General features: G+C 37.1%; 1 protein-coding gene across 1 annotated transcript; it reads right to left on the bottom strand.

The window, feature by feature from the left end:
- Positions 1–957: 957 nt before the first annotated feature.
- On the bottom strand, positions 958–18,628 carry pipox (pipecolic acid oxidase). Its single transcript, XM_052106521.1, has 8 exons — positions 18,509–18,628; positions 16,504–16,652; positions 13,811–14,024; positions 10,217–10,399; positions 9,213–9,365; positions 7,392–7,541; positions 4,844–4,919; positions 958–2,562 (listed from the first exon to the last, which is right to left on the bottom strand). The coding sequence occupies exons 1-8, from the start codon at positions 18,611–18,613 to the stop codon at positions 2,432–2,434; spliced, it is 1,161 nt and encodes a 386-aa protein (XP_051962481.1). The 5' UTR covers positions 18,614–18,628; the 3' UTR covers positions 958–2,431.
- Positions 18,629–19,278: the final 650 nt, after the last annotated feature.

Raw genomic sequence — 19,278 nt, 5'->3', positions numbered from 1 at the left:
TTAGTGTGTTGTTATGTGGTTGCTAAGGTTTTCTGAGTGTTTTTTTGGCACATTGTTATTAGTGTGTTGTTATATGGTTGCTAAGGTGTTCAAAATGTTTAGCAGGTTGCTAGGGTGTTCTGGGTGGTTATAAAACATTGCTATGTGTTTGCTAAGGTGTTGCTCTTGATTGGTTGTAACTATGTGGTTGGTTAGATGTTTCATAGCAGGTTCCAAGGGTGTTTTTGGTGGTTGCAAGTGTGTTGCTATTCAGTTGCCAGATGCCAAGGAGTTCTGAGTGTTATTTGGCATGTTTTTGCTAGTGTGTTGCTATATGGTTACTAAGGTATTCTGAGTGTTTATTAGCAGGTTGCTATTGAGTTATGAGTGGTAGAATTGGCCTTGTTTTGAAATTGCTGAGGTGTTATGATTGTTTTGTTTTTTTGGCATGTTGTTGCTCTGCTGTTGCTAAGGTGTCCTGAGTGTTTTTTGGTATGAAATGGTATGAATCGAAGTTTAATAAATAAACAAGGGTTAGGACAAATCTCAAACCCCAAGAACCCTTAAAGCTAATGAATGTAACTGATTGTTGCTATTTTAGTGCCATAGCTTTATGAGAGACTTGACATCACTTATGGATTATTTACAAGCCATATTCACTATTCAGTTATTTTGTGCACAACACAGCTCTTTCCTGTTACCCTGTCTTACATTCCACTCCATGGACCTGCATTGTTTCAAACACCACATTTACCAGTGAGTAGCCTGATTCTCTCCCCCCCAATCATTAAAAAGCGCCTTTATCATTTGCACTGAAGAGCTATTTTGACTTTTCTGTAAAAAAAAAAAAAGCTCCTCTCTGCAGTCTGAAGCCATGACCTTTCCACGCAAAAGCAAGCCAGTAAAGAGGCCAGGCGCGACAATAGGATGAGTAAATTATGACAGAATAAAATTTTCCACAAACTATCACTTTAAAAAGCTTTTAATCACATCAGGTAACCTCTCTAGCCTCTAATCAGGGGAAGCAAATATTACTTTTGCACGTTTGATGGCATTTTAATACAGCCATCAATAAGCGAATACTATCAATGCACACCAACTTCTAGCCTGAAGGATGAATGAGCCCCTGGTAACCCACTGTCACATTGTATAATTTCCTCATTCCCTCTAATGGTGCTGGTGGACGTCTATTGTAAAAGGCTGCCTGATTAGTGATTAACATGTTTACAGGGGAAAATGGGTCCAGGCAGAAAGGCAACAAATAAAGCTGACTTTTCCAAGACAAATGACACAACGGCTGATGTCTTTTTAACAATATGCTTCGTCTGCATCGAGAACCCCCTCTCTAAACTGCCGAAGAGGAATAATGCACAAAATCATAAAAACTGACAAGTGTGCACTTTAATTTTGATGCTGTTGGCCACAGATGAATGCGTTCAAAATCAGACAATAGCATTACAAAGTCATTGTAGGACCCTAATGGCTTTCTTGTCAGGATAGCAGATGCTGAAACATAGCTCAGCAGGCACTGTCTCTGTTGGAGTTACTCTTGTGATCAGAATGACATATTATTGATTTATCATCCATCTAACCTCTAAGGCATTTGTCACCCAGTCTCTTCATGAACATTAGACAAATAAGAACTCCATATCAGCAAGATTTGTGAAATAAAGCTTATTGGCGATTAATCAATTTAATCAATTACACATAATCACATTTAGTCACATAGTGTATATGCTTTTCATTGTTCTTGTCAGGGTCCAAACTGAGTGAATTGAGAAAATGTATTTGCATTGAAATTTTGTACATTTATTAAAATATATATTTGTAGTCCCAGTGACTATGGATTTGTTAGCTGTTTTGCCTTGCGTGTCTTTATTTAAGAATTATCAAAGATTTATCATTCTTACAATTTGATTTAAAGGGGCTCTTAAAAATATTAATGTTTATGTTTGCTGATACCTAGCGGCGTAAATGCAGCATGATGATCCAAAATTATCCCTATGACCCCCCAAGCGCAAGTGAAGCAAAGGGTTGAATTGTATCATCATGGCACTAAACCTAAGGAAATGTGGTGGATTTAAAGACTGAAACTGAAGACAAGCACCTGGCTGGTCATATGATCTCAACATGGCGGCACCCAGCAACCATATGTAGAATAAAACAGCTTTTTCTCAAAGACTGATATGACTTGTGAGTGTACATCAGTTTTTCACAAACATATTTTTCATACACTATTCCACCATTACTATATTTTTCTATAAGTTTAGCAATCAGCTTTATTCACTCACTAAAGCCAATTTTTGCCTTATTTGGTACTTGGCTAGTGTTCATTTCAGACCCTGGTTCTTGGTCATTAAATTAGTATAGCACAGTTACTGTAGCTGCATTTAGGAATTCCTCATTCTGTTTATCATATTAAACCAGCTGTATTCACATTATGGTCCTAGACTTAAAGATGAGATCTGGAATGGGATTTGAAACGTTGGATGCGGAAAGGTGACAGATCTTGTGATGGAACCTCCCCCATGGCCAATTGAGAAAGCACCTTCCCCACAATAGGGCCGAACTTGAAACCATGACCTGCAGAGGAAGAATGAAAATAAAAATCACATTTACAGAGAGGTGAATCATCACAGGATGGAGTTACATTCATTCAATACACCGGGGTAAAAGAACTGCACCTCACGGGAGAACATACAATGGACCTCTATAAATAGCCATTATCTGGCGTCTGCTGTCTGACTCAGAAAAGCCTTTGCATGAGAGAGCATGGAGACAAAAAAGAAATCATGCTGGCACAATCACACCCGCTGTCACAGAACATTTATTTTCTGCATTGGTTTTGGCCAAATGCTAAATTAAGAAAAAGTGTCTTCCTCATTAAAGAGAGAGGGCCATCATAGCAGTGTTCTGTGTGTTTGTGTTTATGTATGTTTTAAGGGTGTGTTTGCCTAAAAATTACAATTCTGTCATCACATTGAATGTGGGATACAAAAGGAGATGTTAGGCAGAATGTGTGCTTCAGAAAAAAGATTCAATGAAAGTGAATGGTGACTGAGGCTAATGTTTTGCCTAACATCAGTCAGACAGGATTGGATCAACACGAGGTAAGTGAGTAACTGATGACAAAATCTGTATTTTATTGGGGGTGAACTATCCCTTTAAGAGAGAGCTCAAGCTGGGAAAGCATTTTCCTCCAATGCTCTATGCTTTCTCGGATTGTGTGGCCGTTTGAAGTTCTTGAAGTCCTGGCTCTGAGTGGATATGGCTTTGACCACCAGACATCTGTGCAGAGGGTCTTCTGTTCTTGCTTAAACCCCACTGAAGTGACTGGGTAGCCATGGCAACTGGAGGACCTTGAGCTCTGAGCTTGGCTCGAGACAAATTCTGAGTGGAAGAGGGGCAACTGCTCTGTGTATTTGCCCCTGAAATGGACCCAATTCATACCCTTTAGTTTCTCCCAAGCCACAAATACGACAGCTGCACTGAGGGCAGGGGAGCAGCAGGGAGGCAAGGCGCTGTCATTACGGTGACAATAAAATGAGAAAAGGCTGGGAGAGGTTAATCGTGAACATTCCTCTGCCCCTATCAGAGTCATAATGTATTACTAAGGCATAAGAATATATGTCATAAATCATTAGTGCACGTCGGCCAGAGCATTGGGACAGTAGTGGTACAGTGAGGCAGTCACACAATGCTTTCGGTGTCATCTCAAGAGCAGCTCCTTTAACTAGGCACAATACATCACAAGATGAATAGCTTAACGGTGATGCCACAATAGCAGCTTTACCGTATATCTTTTCCTAACCCCTTCCCATGAAACACTGCTCTCCGTACCCCACGCTGTTAACCACTGAAGTGATTACCAGTGGAATTTAATTAGTCCCATAATTAGTTTAAGGAGGAGGCGATGGGAGCAGATGGAACAAATGTCAGGTGAGCCCTTTGGCCCCCTGAGAGGCAGGTTTGGGAGCACACACAAGCCCAGGGTGCCAGCAAATGCCTTTAATTAGAGGATAAAAGGTGCCTGAACTGGGGGCTTCGGTTCCTGTCCTTCACCAGTGCCCTACTCCATTCGCTCATTAAAAAGTTAAAGACACCTTGTTGAGTCGGTGTGACTGTGTGTGGGTGGGTGTTTTACAAGCCAGAGAGCTCTGTTGAAAAGACCAACACTGCTGGTCACCAACAAATGTAATTATATGGATGCTGGTACCTAGCGTGAAAGTGGAGATAGATTGTAAAAAGAAATAAAACTTAAATATTGAAATTTTTCTCATCCACATCTATCATATCCCTTCTGAAGATATGGATTTAACCACCAGAGTTGAATGGATTAATTTTATGCTGCATTTATATGCTTTATGGGCCTTCAAATTTCTAATTGGTGAGATCATTTTTAGTTTTGGGTAAACTATGCTTTTAAATGGGTAGTTCAATGAAAAATGAAAAATGTGTCATTATTTACTAACCCTCCTGCTATTCCAAACCCGTATCACTTTCTATTAGGTAGAAATGTTTCCTTCAGTCAACAGGCACCTACATTGTATGGAAAAAAGTTGCAATGAAAGTAAATAGTGACTGAGGCTAATGTTCTGCCTAACATCTTTTGTGTTCCACAGAAGAAAGAAAGTCAGGTTTGGAAAATTTTTTGGGTGAACTATCCCTTTAACTATCTGGCTGCCCTACGTCAACCAGCTTTATCAGAAAGTCTGCTTGTTGATGATAATATTTTGCTGATCCACCAGCTAGACCACCGACAAACCAACACTAACCATTACATACCATCTAGGACCAGCATGGAAATTCATGCTAGTGTAAGTTAGTCTTTTCAGCAGGGGAGAACATTAGTGTCCACACTGACCTGAGAATCCAGCACCGATGACGATGTTTCTGTGGGTTGGGTGGCAATCAAGGACAAAGTGATGGTCTGGTGTGACCTACAAACAATGATGATTTAAGCAGGGGAATGTTAAACATCAGGGCAAGACTGTCATTATTTCTGAAAATATTTGACTTTTTAATACTGAAACCATACACTCTGCATGAGATATAAGTATTGTTTGAACTGAAAAAATTAAAAAGCTATTTTAGAGATAAGTCATTATACAGTATGCCTGAAATTGCTAATGAATGCTATGACAAGGTTTCCACACTTTTTTGACCAATTTGTTTTCTGTGACTATTCTAGAAGTTAGTAATTACTAGATAAAGATATTAAAAAGTCATTTGGATTCAGACAGTTTCAGTTATGTTTCACTAAGTCATTACTATGTCTTGTGAGCACGTTTTACTATACACACCCTTTCTTTATACATGAGCAATATCTAGCCAATTAAATACTTTATAGCAGAGAATAACTATGGAAATGTACAGTATTTTCACTAAAACAATTTCCATGAATTTAATAATTGTGTTAATTTCAATGACTTTCCATGACTTCTGAGATTGTATACATTCCTGGAAAACACAAATGAACCCTTGGGAACCCTGTAATAAACATATTTAGGATGATTTATGAATGACAAAAAAAGATTAAACCAAGGTGCTCAACCAACTAAAGAGGATGTGTAACCATAAATCAAAATGCCATACTAAATGTAAAACTATATGAAGTTTCATGCCACTTTCATCAGACAGTGTTGCACCTCCTTAAAGATTTAGGACTGAAACACATTTATTTTAACATTTTGCACGGGTTTAAAAGAAGTTGTTTTGCTTTTAAAGATACTTTACACTTCATCCTAAACAAATGTTCTTGTAACATCTGACAACTGCATATAGAGACCTGTTCAACCAAAATGATTATTTTTAAAAGCCTCTAAAAGGTCTTTTGGAGAATTTGGAGCCACTTACATTATGTATCGCTAAGATGTTGTCTTCTCTCTCTCTCTCTGGAAAATAATCGATACTGTGGAGAGCTGACTGAGACATTGTTGCACGGATACTATCAAAGAAGACAAGCTCTGTGCAGCCTGCTTCTAGGTAACCCTTTTATACGGTTCCACTCCGTTTCTTTCTTTAATACAGGACTTTATCTCTGTAGGCTCACCAGAGTTCTGGGCACTGACCTATGGATCTCTTGACAGGATAGCAGAGGGTTTATTCAAGGGCAGTTTATGAAGGATTTATGTTGTATTGCACCATTACTGTGCTTTTCTATGATTGATGTGATTGTACTTTGCATTTGTAAGCTGTTTTGTTTTATTTTTTCACTTCAACCATCTGGATGGGAAACTTGAGTGTAGGTTACACAGTATCTGAAAACCTTCTCTGAGAGAATTTAGTCTTTTTGAAGTATTGATGCATTAAATGAAAGACTAATTCAGAATCTCAGAACATGCAAAAGTGTCAAAAACAAAACGTCAGTTTAAAACCAGTGCAGAACTGAAAAAACATTGTTTGGTTTGATTTAAGAAACTGTTAATCTTTGAGCACTATACAGAATTTGACTGAATTTGAATTTAGGCTACAAAAAGGATGCAAAATTGTTATTTGAGTTTATAGTAAGTATAATATTTTTTATTTAACAGTAAAACATGTAATTAAACATTTTAATCCTACTTTCTTGGAAAAAGTACAATAAAAATGAAATGTTAAGAAATCTGAATAAATGATTTATGGTGTAGTTTTGAATAAACATGTTTATGGGTATTTCATACTGAAAAATGTAATTGAGTAAACAATTATTATCATACCTACATATTGGGTATTTCCAGAAACATTCAATGATATTAAAAATAAATGTTTGAAATGCCAACATATAAATTTGTATGTAATATATTTAATCATTATATAATGAATTAAATTAAGTAATCACGGGACCAGGTTGGAAGAAAAATTCCTTTCCCCGAATGCCTAAATTTACTAACTAATGTTTATAACATAATCGGTAACAAGTTTCCATTGGTTAACATTAGTTAACAACATTATTTAACACAAACTAACAATGAAAATTACTTTTAGAGCATTTATTATTCTTTATTAATGTTAATTTCAACATTTAGTAAAACATTTTTAAAATCAAAAGTTGTATCTGTTAACATTAGTTCATGGATTATGAACTAACAATGAGTAATTGTGTTTTTATTAACTATCATTAGATTAAAAATTTTCAATGTGTATATCAGTATATATGTCAGTAACCTGTGTAAAGGCTGGTTTAAATGTTTTGACAGTACTGAACTTAGTTTATAGAAATGTCGGTTGAGACAAAAAATGCATATCAGGGAATAAATAAGCATAAATAATCTAAATGTATGATTATTCATTATTAATTAATTCATACATTTAAATTAATAACTATTTATGTTTTATAATAGAACAGATAAGATTCTAATAAATTCAAATTTATAACTAAGGTCGACTTTTACAAGTCATAGCACCTGAGGATGAACAATTAACCAACTCACTGTGTACATGCAACTCTCCACTATAGCAGGCACTGGGATCAGCCCAGGGAGACAGCGGGAGACGTAACGCTTGAGTATATCGATGTCCCCTCTGTCCGTCTGTTTATCTCTCTCATCCGGTTCGGTCTCACTGCCCATGTGGTAACACACCTGCTCAGACACATGCACACACACTATGATACAGAAGAAAAAAAATCTGACCTATGATACATTCCAGATTTGTGATCCACCACTCGGTATGCTTGGAAGAGCAGCAGATATACGTGCAGAAGCCAAGCTCCAGCGACTGGAGCAGACATACTGCATCTAACATGACACAGCCATCTGTGCTCTACTATTCAGTCTTGCTAAGTGTGATGAGACTGAAGACTCCTGCTGGGCACTGCCGCATTCTCAAACCGAGCCATTAGTACCCGAAAAACAGAGACCAGATGAGAGTGCTGCTCAGAGGAGAGTCTCTGCCTCTGTAAAAGCATCAATGATTCTTTATTCATTCAGAAAACTATAGAATCACTTCTGTTTGCGCTTTTATCTGATGTACTTGAAATCTTAATGCTCTCAGAGTGGGAGATGTCTGGTATATCTCTACATAAGGGAATTGTGGATTAATCAACAAAGGATGAAAACTTTAATGACAGTGAACCTCTATGGCTTTTTCTTATGAGATGTGGGCAGGATATTGCATTATTGTGATGGTCTGTTGTATCCTAAGATGGTGTATCTAGAATAGACTATATCTGTTGTTGCTATGGAGAAATGGTCTTTCAAATAAAAAAGTGAGTCATAATATTATTGTAAAAACATGAAGCCAATAGAAGAGTAGGCAAAAGTTGTATTTTGAATAGAGCTGTAAAAATGAAGGATTCGTTTAAAGGTTTAACACATTTTTTCTTAAAAACTTAAAAGCATAAAGGCTGATTAAAAGAGCAGAACCTATGCGACGTGTCCACCCGGACTCATTACAATGATGCACACACTACAAACACATATAACAGCCATGTATGGCCAGTATGAGATATTTAATGTCCATTGCAATGAAAATCAACCTATGTGGACTATTTCGATTAGTCAAACTCCCACTTAGATTTGAATTGGTGCTATTTTAGTGCATTTTTATCTTTATACTGTGGTAGGCTTTGTTTGGAAAATTTTAATAAAGCATTATATTGTTACATATTGTTTTGTTTTCTTTCCTAATTGGGAAATAAATGTATTTTGACAGAAAATAAGTATATTTAGAGTCAAATTTCAGCACTTTCAAAATCTGCGAATTAATAGCGTTTAATTACGAACAATTATGCAACAGCACAAATTCTTATTCTGTTATGAAACATATAAAGTATATACCTTTAAATATATATTTTTGATAGTGATAGCAAAGTATTCCCACAGCTTTTAACCAATGAATTTCCATGAATTCTACAGTCATTTGAGATATCTGCATAAGGATTAACAGAAAAACATGAGTAGAGCATGCAATTTCTAACAATCCTATGAGCACTTGAAATATTTTAGCACTAAGCATAACTAGAATATGTTTTATTCACTAGAGAAATTCCCATTACTTTTGTATTCATTTCCAAGACTTTTCCAGGCCTTGAAATCACAATTTATAAATACCCTGATATTTCCAGGTTTTCCATGACTGTGTTAAAAAAGAAGATAGGAAACGGGATGAGCAGGATTCGATAATGACGCGAGTCTGACTCAAATTCGCATTGCGTATATATTTGCACCATGTCTCAATATGCTCAAAGCAGATGTTTAACACTATGCCATGGCCCTATCTAAATGGCTATTTAAAAGCATCAACACACTCACCTTCATTAGTCCTGGATACTCATTGGATGGAAGGCCGTAAATATCATACTCCCCCTCTTTTGGCTCCAGTTGGATAAAACAGGGGAAACGATGGCCGACACTGTAGGTGCCTGGGACCTTTTCCTTCCAGTAGCATACGTTAATCTTCACAACCTGCCCAAAAAAGAGAGAGAGAGAGAGAGAGCAATAAAACCAAAACTTAACGCTGACATAATTTTCCAAATGAATGTTCAAAAACAGCATGTGGAATTTATATTTAAAATGAATAAAAAATTAACTCACATCAAGGCAAATCTAATAAGGATTTAGGAATTGGTTGTTCTAATTTTAAAGAATTGTCCAGACTGCCTTCTCATTCAGAGGCCATAACAGTTCACCAGTGCACAAATTCATTGCTCATATATTTTCTTGCTCACCCAAGCGCAGATATTCAAGCCCATGCCATCCTGAAAAATGCAATTCCAATTCTAGGTCCAATTCGAAGTTTTCGAATTGGACCTAGAATCTGGAATACTGGAATACTTTCCCCATCACTTCTCTTGTGGTGTGTGACACAAGAAATCTCTGAGGACTAGAGACCAGTGGCAATACTATTTGTAGACCTGGGAGGTGAGTATTGGGTGGTTTATTTACATTCACCAATGACTCACTTTTCATTCGGTCCAGGGGTGTCAATCAATATGTGGCTGTGTGTGTTTCTGAAACTATAGCCTATAAAAAATGTCCCTTGCTATTCAATCCCAGACATTTAACTATGATAATATCTCTAAAAAGCAAAGAAAGAGAAAAGATAAGCAAATGGCTGAATTAATGAAAAAATGTATGAACAAACGAATGAATGAATGAATAAATGCACAATTTTGCACAGAGGTCTAATCCAGGTCAAACTATATGTGGCTGTGTGGGTTTCAAAAACAATGGCCTATAGATAATATATATGCTATATTCCTGTCTCCTTTTTTTTTAGAAACTGCTTTCAAACCCCAAAAATAACAGTGTACTACCTTCAGTGGGAGCTCTAGTCCTGTATTTGTGAGTAGTTTGTTGGCCCAGGGACCCGCTGTAATCACCAGGCTCTTCCCTCTATAAACTCCTGACTCTGTTGTTACAGTAACGATGTCACCAGGCTGAATGTCAATCACTTTCTCTCCATCCTTTATCACACCGCCGTTTGAAAGATAAACCCCCTGCAAGAAGATCAAAAGAAACAAACAATAATATCCACATTAAATACAATGGTTCATCTTCATATGAACAAAAAATCTTAATAAGAACTGTGCTGAAAGCTTGGTTAAACTTTAACAGGCGCTGAATTTAGAATTGAGAGATGTCAGCAGGGATCAGTTAAAACTGGAAAAAGCTGGTCAGATTCAGGCAAAAGATAATGAAAGAGTTTCTTTAGTGAGAGCCAAGCAGGAGCTTATCACTGCACTCTGTAGCTGCTGTAGGCAGAGCTTATTGAATCTGGGGACGCATTGTGTGCACAAAAGTGCAGGGGCATATTCCCAAGATGCGGTGTAAGAAGGCTACAACAAGCTAGTCAGCAACCATATCTTTTAGTGCTTTAAAATGTGTGTTGAAGGTGACAGTAAATACAGTTATGTACACAAAGAACATAACTCAATGCCTTTGTGACACAGAAAAGTTTAGGGAGATTTCTATAAACACAGTATGCTGTTGTTCATATCCTTGGTCTTTACAGAAGATTGCATGAACTACTTTAAGTAAACTCACTAAACAATCTGTCTGGCAATTAATAGAATAATTGAGTAGATATATCATGCTTGATTGAACACTCACAAGAGAGTTACCAATCTAGCATCATGTATTTGGTAGCAAAGTATGATGTCATACAACAAGCTCACATGAAGTTAGTGCTTTGCCTACTGATGTAATGATATTAAATTGATCCAAGATTGACTTGGAGATCAAAACTCCTAGGAGAAAATACACCAAATAATCCAAAACATTATGACCACCTGCCTAACATGCTGTTGGTCCTTCGTGTGTCAACAGCCACCGAGTCGTGGACTCTATAAGACCCCTGGTGTCCTGTGGTATCTGGCACCAATACATTCAAAGCAGATCCTTCAAGTCATGTAAGTTGTGAGGTGGAGCCGCCATGGATCGGACTTGTTGGTCCAGGACATCCCACAGATGCTCCATCGGATTGAGATCTGGGGAATTTGGAGGCCAGGGAACATCTTGAACTCTTCATCACGTTCCTCAAAACATTCCCAAACAATGTGTGCAGTGTGCTGAAAGAGGCCACAGCCATCAGGGAATACCATTGACATGAAGGGGTGTACCTGGACTGCAACAATGTTTAGGTAGTTGGCACATGTCAAATTGATGTCCACATGAATGGCCGGACTTTCCCAGTAGAACTTTGCCCAGAGCATCACACCCCCTCCACCGGCTTGTTGTTTTCCCCCAGTGCATCCTGGTGCCATCACTTCCCCAGATAAACGATGCACATGTACACGGCTGTCCATGTGATGTAAAAGAAAACAGGACTCATCTGACCAGGCGACCTTCTCCCACTCCTACAAGGTCCAGTTCCGACACTTGCGTGCCAATTGTAGGCACTTTTGATGGTGGACAGGGGTCATCATGGGAACTCTGACCAGTCATAAAAATTTTCTGTGACACAGTAGACTTTCTGTCAGTTCGGACTAGATGGGATAGCCTTCGTTGCCCTTGTGCATCGATGAGCCTTGGGCGCCCAACACCCTGTCGCCGGTTTGTGGTTTGTCCCTCCTCGGACCACTGTGTGTACAGTAGGCACTCACCACTGCTGACCTTGAGCACCCCACAAACCTTGCCATTTCAGAGATGCTCTGAACCATAAAATTTGGCCCTTGTCAATGTCGTTCAGGTCTTTACTCCTGGCCATTTCTCCTGCACTCAACACGTTGACTATGAGAACTGTTCGCTTACCATCTAATCTACCCTGACCTTGTCATGTGGCCTTGTTAGGAGATGATCAATGTTATTTGCTTCAACTGTGAGAGGTCATATTCGGTGTTGTTTTGGCTCATCTGTGTACATTCAGTTATATTTCTAACATTTGAACATTTGTTGAAATGTGATAAAGACACAATCACTCCTTTAACCTTTAAATGCATGGGTGTTTCGCCAAACATTATACATATTCAGGTCTTTAGAGACCCGGCATGTACTGTATATCTATCACAAATGGATCTACAAAATGCCCAGATAGTGTCAACATTTAAAAAAAATGTCAAGACAATTAAAATATAACAGAACATAATATATTCTGATATATTTAGAAGTTTTATTTTTCATATATCATAGAGATGATGCAACAAATATAGAACAGGATTCATTACTTCCACACTGAAATTCCATGAGACGCAACTGGCTGTCAAACACATTGAGCTATACATAACATATAAGATAAACATAAGCTACACAAAAGCCACACATATGTATTTTCTTAGGCACTTATTGATTCTAAATAGTAAAGGTGTGAATCTTCACTGGCCTCACGATTCGATTCGATTATGATTCAAAGAGTAAGGATTCAATTATAAAACGATTCTCAATGCATCATCATGCATCTTGTCCTTCAATATCCTTCATTATTTTATTATTATAAGCGATTATATTATCATTTTTATTTATGTTTAAGCATTGCAAATCATTTAATAGTATTGAATTATTATTTAAAATTAATCTATGCCATGCACAAATGGAAGTTGCTGGCCAGGATGAGAGATATATCTGCTTCTATGAGAGTGCAGCTGTCAGCTTCTCAGGTTATAATAAATCAGTTTAAATGGCGCTGTTGTGCTTTAGAAATTTGTCAAGCATCCTGTATGCACTGTTTTATCTGTTTGCTCTGCGAGTAGAAGATAAAAATTATCATCAGTTGTGCACACTGTCCTGACAAATGAGTGACCGGCAATAAAGCAAAAGCCAATGAAATGGAGAGCATGCAAGAGTAGAGTAAGGCATCGTGGGGAAAGCTCGTCTTTCATGTCACGAATAAACTCTGGTCTGCAAAAAGTAATGTTTTTGCACTTTACTTTAGTGTATGCACTTAACTCGAGTCTTTGTTTCTACATCTGTCTTTGGCATGCACCACTGCTCTGCCGTGATTTAAACTGAACTCATAATCGATTCTTTTGAGAATCAATTCAGAATCGTTTGAGTTTGAATCGCGCGCGATGCATCGCTGAAACCATTTTTTCCAACAGCTCTACTAAATAGGCACATAACACATAAATTCAGTAGTACACCTGAATCACAATAGCTAAATCATACTGTTCATGTGTTACACTTGCTATAGTTTACTTCCATGTTCTTTCTTCATAAAATAGCAATGTCAATTGTACATCAAGTCAATCACTAACACATCAGTGCTACTAAAACTTTTTAAAAATCTTTCATAAAAGCAGCTTTTGGGAAGGCTGCAAATATATTTACTTTGTATAAATAAATGTGCATCTGATAGCTTAAAGCTGCGACAATCCAATAGGCTCCCAGATATCTTTTTAAATAAATATTTTAATAAAATGATTTACTAAACACTGAGTATTGAGTAAGTGACTAATTTTATGGAATCAGTTCACCTGTACAGCTCTGAGGGCTCTGTCTGCAAACAGCACTCCAGCCACATTGTCTATCAGTGCCCCATTCCCATCAGTCAGATTCAAATTAGGAATGTGCTGGCTGAACTCATGCTTCTCCAGAAACACAGAGGGAATGTTGTTCCTTTGCATTGTGGCCTTCAGTTTTGAGAAAACCTCTCCATTCTCTGGACCCATGACCAGAAGTCCTGTGGGCCTGAAAGTGGAAATGATATTACATCACACACATATAAAAATGTATGAATGTCTTTGCATTACATTACAGAATATACAGCTCTGGAAAATTAAGAGACCATTGCAGAATTATCATTTTCTCTGGACACCCCCAGATCATCACCTCTGGTGGTGGATCGGTGATGATCTGGGGTTGCTTCAGCAAGGCTGGAATCAGGCAGATTTGTCTTTGTGAAGGACGCTTAAATCAAGCCAATTACAAGGTTATCCTGGAAGAAAACTTGCTTCCTACCACTCTGACAATGTTCCCCAACTCTCATGATTGTTTTTTTCCAGCAGGACAATGCTCCATGCCACACAGCCAGGTCAATCAAGGTGTGGATGGAGGACCACTGGATCAAGACCCTGTCATGGCCAGCCCAATCTCCAGAGCTGAACCCCATTGAAAATCTCTGAATGTGATCAAGAGGAAGATGGATGGAGAGCATGACAAGACACATTAAATCTGTGATTGAAAATCAGGGTTATTTCACCAAATATTGATTTCTAACTCTAAAGTTAAAATATTAGTATTGTGTTATATAAACTTGTTTTCTTTGCATTATGTGAGGTCTGAAAACACTGCATCTTTTTGTTCTTTTTGACCAGTTGTCATTTTCTGCAAATAAATGCTCTAAATAAAAGACAATTATTTGGAATTTGGGAGAAATGTTGTCAGTAATTTATAGAATAAAACAAAAATGTTAACTTTACCCAAACACATACCTTTAAATAGTAAATCCAGAGAAATTGATAATTTTGCAGTGGTCACTTACATTTTTCTACAACTGTATATACAGTTATTTCTAAAAAGCTCTACAGAGCTCCAGACTAAACATTTGTTTTACGATATTGCCTTAGTCTTTTAGCTTTACCAGATGGCCCAGACACACAGACTACAAGAGTGCAAATTGAATCAAATCCACATGCAGTTTATTGTGCTACTCTAATCCCAATCAATAATTACCAGGAGAAAAAAAGTGGTACACAATACGAGACTTTAAATATAAAGAAGCCCAAATACACATGAGACTCTTATTTTGAAATGTCTGCGCTCCCAGTTGTGAACACACTGATGGCTGATTCGTTGAGAAAGTGAATCTGATTCAAAATGCTAACATGAGCTCCTGAGATCAAACCCTCAGTTATTTTTGGGTGATTCATGAAAAAGAGTCATTTGGTCGCGAATCTCGTGCGCTGAATTTTTGTTGTTTCCCCGGTGAAGCAAGCTCGTCATCACAACAGATTGGGTGAAAAGAGCTCGAGACACTCTGGTGGTCACAAGACGATATCTGACTAAACTGCATATGAACGCACACAACCCGACTGTCGCCAATGGCGATAGCATAATTTGTTTGCAGAAGCCACTTAGTTTAATATTTTGTTACACTTTTGGTTTGATATATTTTTGTTGTCTAGTGCAATAAAATTCATTAATTTTTAAGTGAGAATTAAGTGTCCAAAATATTAGTATCTTTATTTAACTTAGACATCCATATTGAACAGCTGTGCAAGAATGAGAAAGTAATGGAATTAATTTAAAACAGCAATCACTGTGTCCTGATTTCAGTATAAGTATTTGAGACGCCATATGTATAAATTGTGCTCAGCACCGTCTGTTCGGTGGTAGCTGCTTGTGATGCAGTTGTCTTAAGATGAGAATTTATGGCATTGTAGATGAGAAGTTGAGAACACAGGCTTTAAATCAACAATGAGTGTACGTGTGTGATAGATGGTTGAGCTACTTTTAGTGGATACTGTTTTTCAAGGTCTACTCCACCTGCCTCCCATCATGATGCATGAACAGCACCAGTTCACAGGTCCAAGTCATTCATCAGGTATTTTTTATGACTGAATCCCCCTCAGTGTATGTGTGTGTGTGTGTGTGTGTGTGTGTCTGACTGGGGACACTGAGAGAAGGACTCCATATCACATGTGTCAGTGCACTTGTCCCTAATAGCAAAGGGGCAGGTCACATCATGGCAGGATAGGACACTTCCAGGTTAATAATTAAGGACAATCTCTACTTAATAAAGTAAATAGAGAATACATGCAGCATTCCTCTAACTCTTCCACACATTTTTTTCACGCCATGCCTGGCAATCTATGAAATGCTCAAGGGCATAGGATGCCTCTCATCAGGACCCATACATCAGAGAGCTGAGATGGATACCAGAGAGAGTAAAGGGAAGGTGGCTGTGATTCTGAATCAAGGCTGAGTTGGCCTGATCCACTTGTGATCCATTACTCCTCTCACAGACCTTAAAAAACACAAATGTGCCCCACTCTGTGGATGATGCTCAGGGACTAGAATGAAAATGTTCTAATGCTTTAAAGTAATGGTGAGGGCCATGACAGTCTGCAAGAGCTGTTGTACAGTTTGCATGCAAAGAATGGCTCTCTTGTTGCTTTGGGGAAGAACATTTTATCATTGTCCTTCTCTCTTACACACATGCGCATACCTGTATAACTTAACACCTGCTTCTTTCTCAAGCTGGGCCCAGAGCTCATAGCTTTCCTGCATCATGTTTGCATAGAAGTCTTCCTCATAGGCTTTCCGTATAATTCTGGTCTGGCCATGAGAACTCCCTCTAGAGTGGGGCAGAACAAACTGGGGAGAAAATTCAAGAACTGTACTAATCCTTGAGGACATGCATTTCTTTTGTTTTGATAAATATATATGACATACAGTCTTAATCTTAAACAACTGGTTGATTCTCACAAAACCTGTTAAGAAAATGTCTGGTTCTATTTGAATCCAAAATAAAAAGAAACAAATAAGAAATACAATTTTCCATACAGAAAATGATGCCCATTTTGAGAGAATTAGGATTTTTTTTACATTATGACTGGATGCACTGATGTATCGGCTGCCGATATTTATCTCCCAATTATTGACCAAATTAAAACCATCGGCATGACGGTTTTAAGCATGAAAAACAATGCTTTATTACTCATTATTAATTAGTAACCAACTTTGTGGATTCAGATGCACAATCCAGAAATTATAATAGCCACAATATGTCACGGATGGCACTCCAAAGGACATGTAATACTTAATTGTATTCTTTTCTTGTTCTCGCGTTAGAGGAAAAACTGCCGTGAAAACTTACATGATGAGGGAAACCATACAAAATGCTTTTAAACCACCAGACTTTGACATCTGAGATATTGGTATGATATCCATTAATGCTGCATGGCTGACTGAATTAAGATTGAAATTGCAATCTAATTCATTTTGTTTTAGATATTTTTTACAGGAAAACAATACAAACATTATTATCAAAAATACAATATTTGTCCTAATATCAAAGGTCTTACTAGAAAAAAGAAATTATGATCCAAAATTAATTTTCTTGATAAAAAATATGATCGTGCTTGGTAACTTGTGCATGTAAAATGGCTAGAAATAGCATTTTAGCTTAGCGTCAAGCTACAATAAAATGCAAAGTAATCTCTTCAGTAATCAAAATACTTTTGAATGTAACTTTACTCTAAATACCAATGATTTAATTGGTAACTGTAGTGGAATACAGTTACTTATATTTGGTATTTTAAATACATTATCCCATTACCTGTATTTAGTTACTCCCCAACCCTGTCTGAGTAGTGGCAAAATATCGGTATCGGCCTATGATTTTTGTTCAAATCGTTATCGTATCGACCACAAATTTTCATGTCAGTGCATCCCTAATTGTGATTTTTTTTTAAATGACAGTAACACACATTTTACATCCAAATATCATTACTGCAACTCGAAAATATGGTCTGCCTTTTTTTTGTGCTGATTTTAATTAAAAAAATAATGTACAACATTTATTTTACTTCAATACAGTAATAGCTGACTTACTGTAATGAGAATCACCAGTGAAAACAATAAGAACAAATTTGAAATGCGCTTAAGTGTCATGAAAATAATATCACAATGCAAAAATAAATAAATAAATAAATAAAATCAAAATCTTAATTGTTCTAAATGCAATTAAATTTAAAATAAATTTGTTGATCTCAATATATATATATATATATATATATATATATATATATATATATATATATATATATATATATATATATATATATATATATATATATAAATAAATGCATTGACAAAATACAATATTAAGTTAACTTTAAACAAAACTGAAGTTACGAAGCTAAAGTGCTGCTAATTGTGTCTTTGTCCCTCCCACATTAAAATTGTGCATGTGCATGTACATGAACTATGATTAAATATGTTAATGGTTAATGGTAATGTATGATTAATATGGTAATGGTAGGCCTAATATATTCATGCATAATATATTTTTTTGTGTTCTATGCAAGACAGAACATCATCCAACTTTGGAATAGCATGAGGGTGAGTAAATCATGACAGAAGATTCATTTTTGTTTGAATTGTCACCCTAAGAAGTTTGATTCAGGCTGCTGTATCTGAGTAAAACGTGGAGAACTCATGCTACCGACCTGCTCCAGCAGAACAGTTTTTTGCTTGTTTTTAGCCAGGTGATAGGCAGAACAGGAACCCTGGATCCCTGCGCCGATGACGATGCAGTCGTACACTTCAGACATTTTTTCAGCTTTAACTCTCCCTGATCAGATTCTTCCGACCCTATATCGCGATGAAGTTGACGTGACCTACTTTTTGTCGTATTCGTTCAAAGTTCTCCAGTTACAGTTATGTAACAGTGATCAGCTGAACATACGACCCGCCTTCCCACGTATTTAGAAACCACGTTCATCAAAACGGAGAATTTAGTTTCACCTAATAAACGTGTTGTTTTAACAGATATAACACGTTTTTAAGACACTTGTAAATTAAATAAAAATGTGGCTGATTGAAGTCATATTCCATTCCACACACACACACACACACACACACACACACACACACACACACACACACACATGTTGGTCTACCTATCATTATGAGGACTTTCCATAGACATAATGACTTTTATACTATACAAACTATAGATTCTATCCTGTAAACCTAACACAACCCCTAAACCTAACCCTCACAGAAAACCTTCTGCATTTTTACATTTTCAATAAAACATTGTTTAGTATGATTTTTAACGATTTGAATTATGGGGACACTAGAAATGTCCTCATAAATCACATTTATAGCATAATACCCTTGTAATTACTAATTTGTAACTTACAAAATTGTCCTCGTAAATCACAAAAACACGCGCACACACACACACACACACACACACACACACGCACACACA

The sequence above is a fragment of the Xyrauchen texanus genome, chromosome 36, assembly GCF_025860055.1.
Source record: "Xyrauchen texanus isolate HMW12.3.18 chromosome 36, RBS_HiC_50CHRs, whole genome shotgun sequence".
Lineage (NCBI taxonomy): Eukaryota > Metazoa > Chordata > Actinopteri > Cypriniformes > Catostomidae > Xyrauchen > Xyrauchen texanus.
Note: the sequence above shows the minus strand (reverse complement) of the source record. Positions and strands in the feature narration are given on the sequence as shown.

Bases quoted from the DNA above. Each gene is read 5' to 3' on its own strand.
- pipox (XM_052106521.1), bottom strand. From the start codon at position 18,613: ATGTCTGAAGTGTACGACTGCATCGTCATCGGCGCAGGGATCCAGGGT. The intron at 14,025-16,503 runs GTATGCGCATGT...TTCCACTTTCAG, and splicing joins GCAGGTGTTAAGTTATACAG to GCCCACAGGACTTCTGGTCA. The intron at 2,563-4,843 runs GTCAGTGTGGAC...CTTCCTCTGCAG, and splicing joins CATCGGTGCTGGATTCTCAG to GTCATGGTTTCAAGTTCGGC.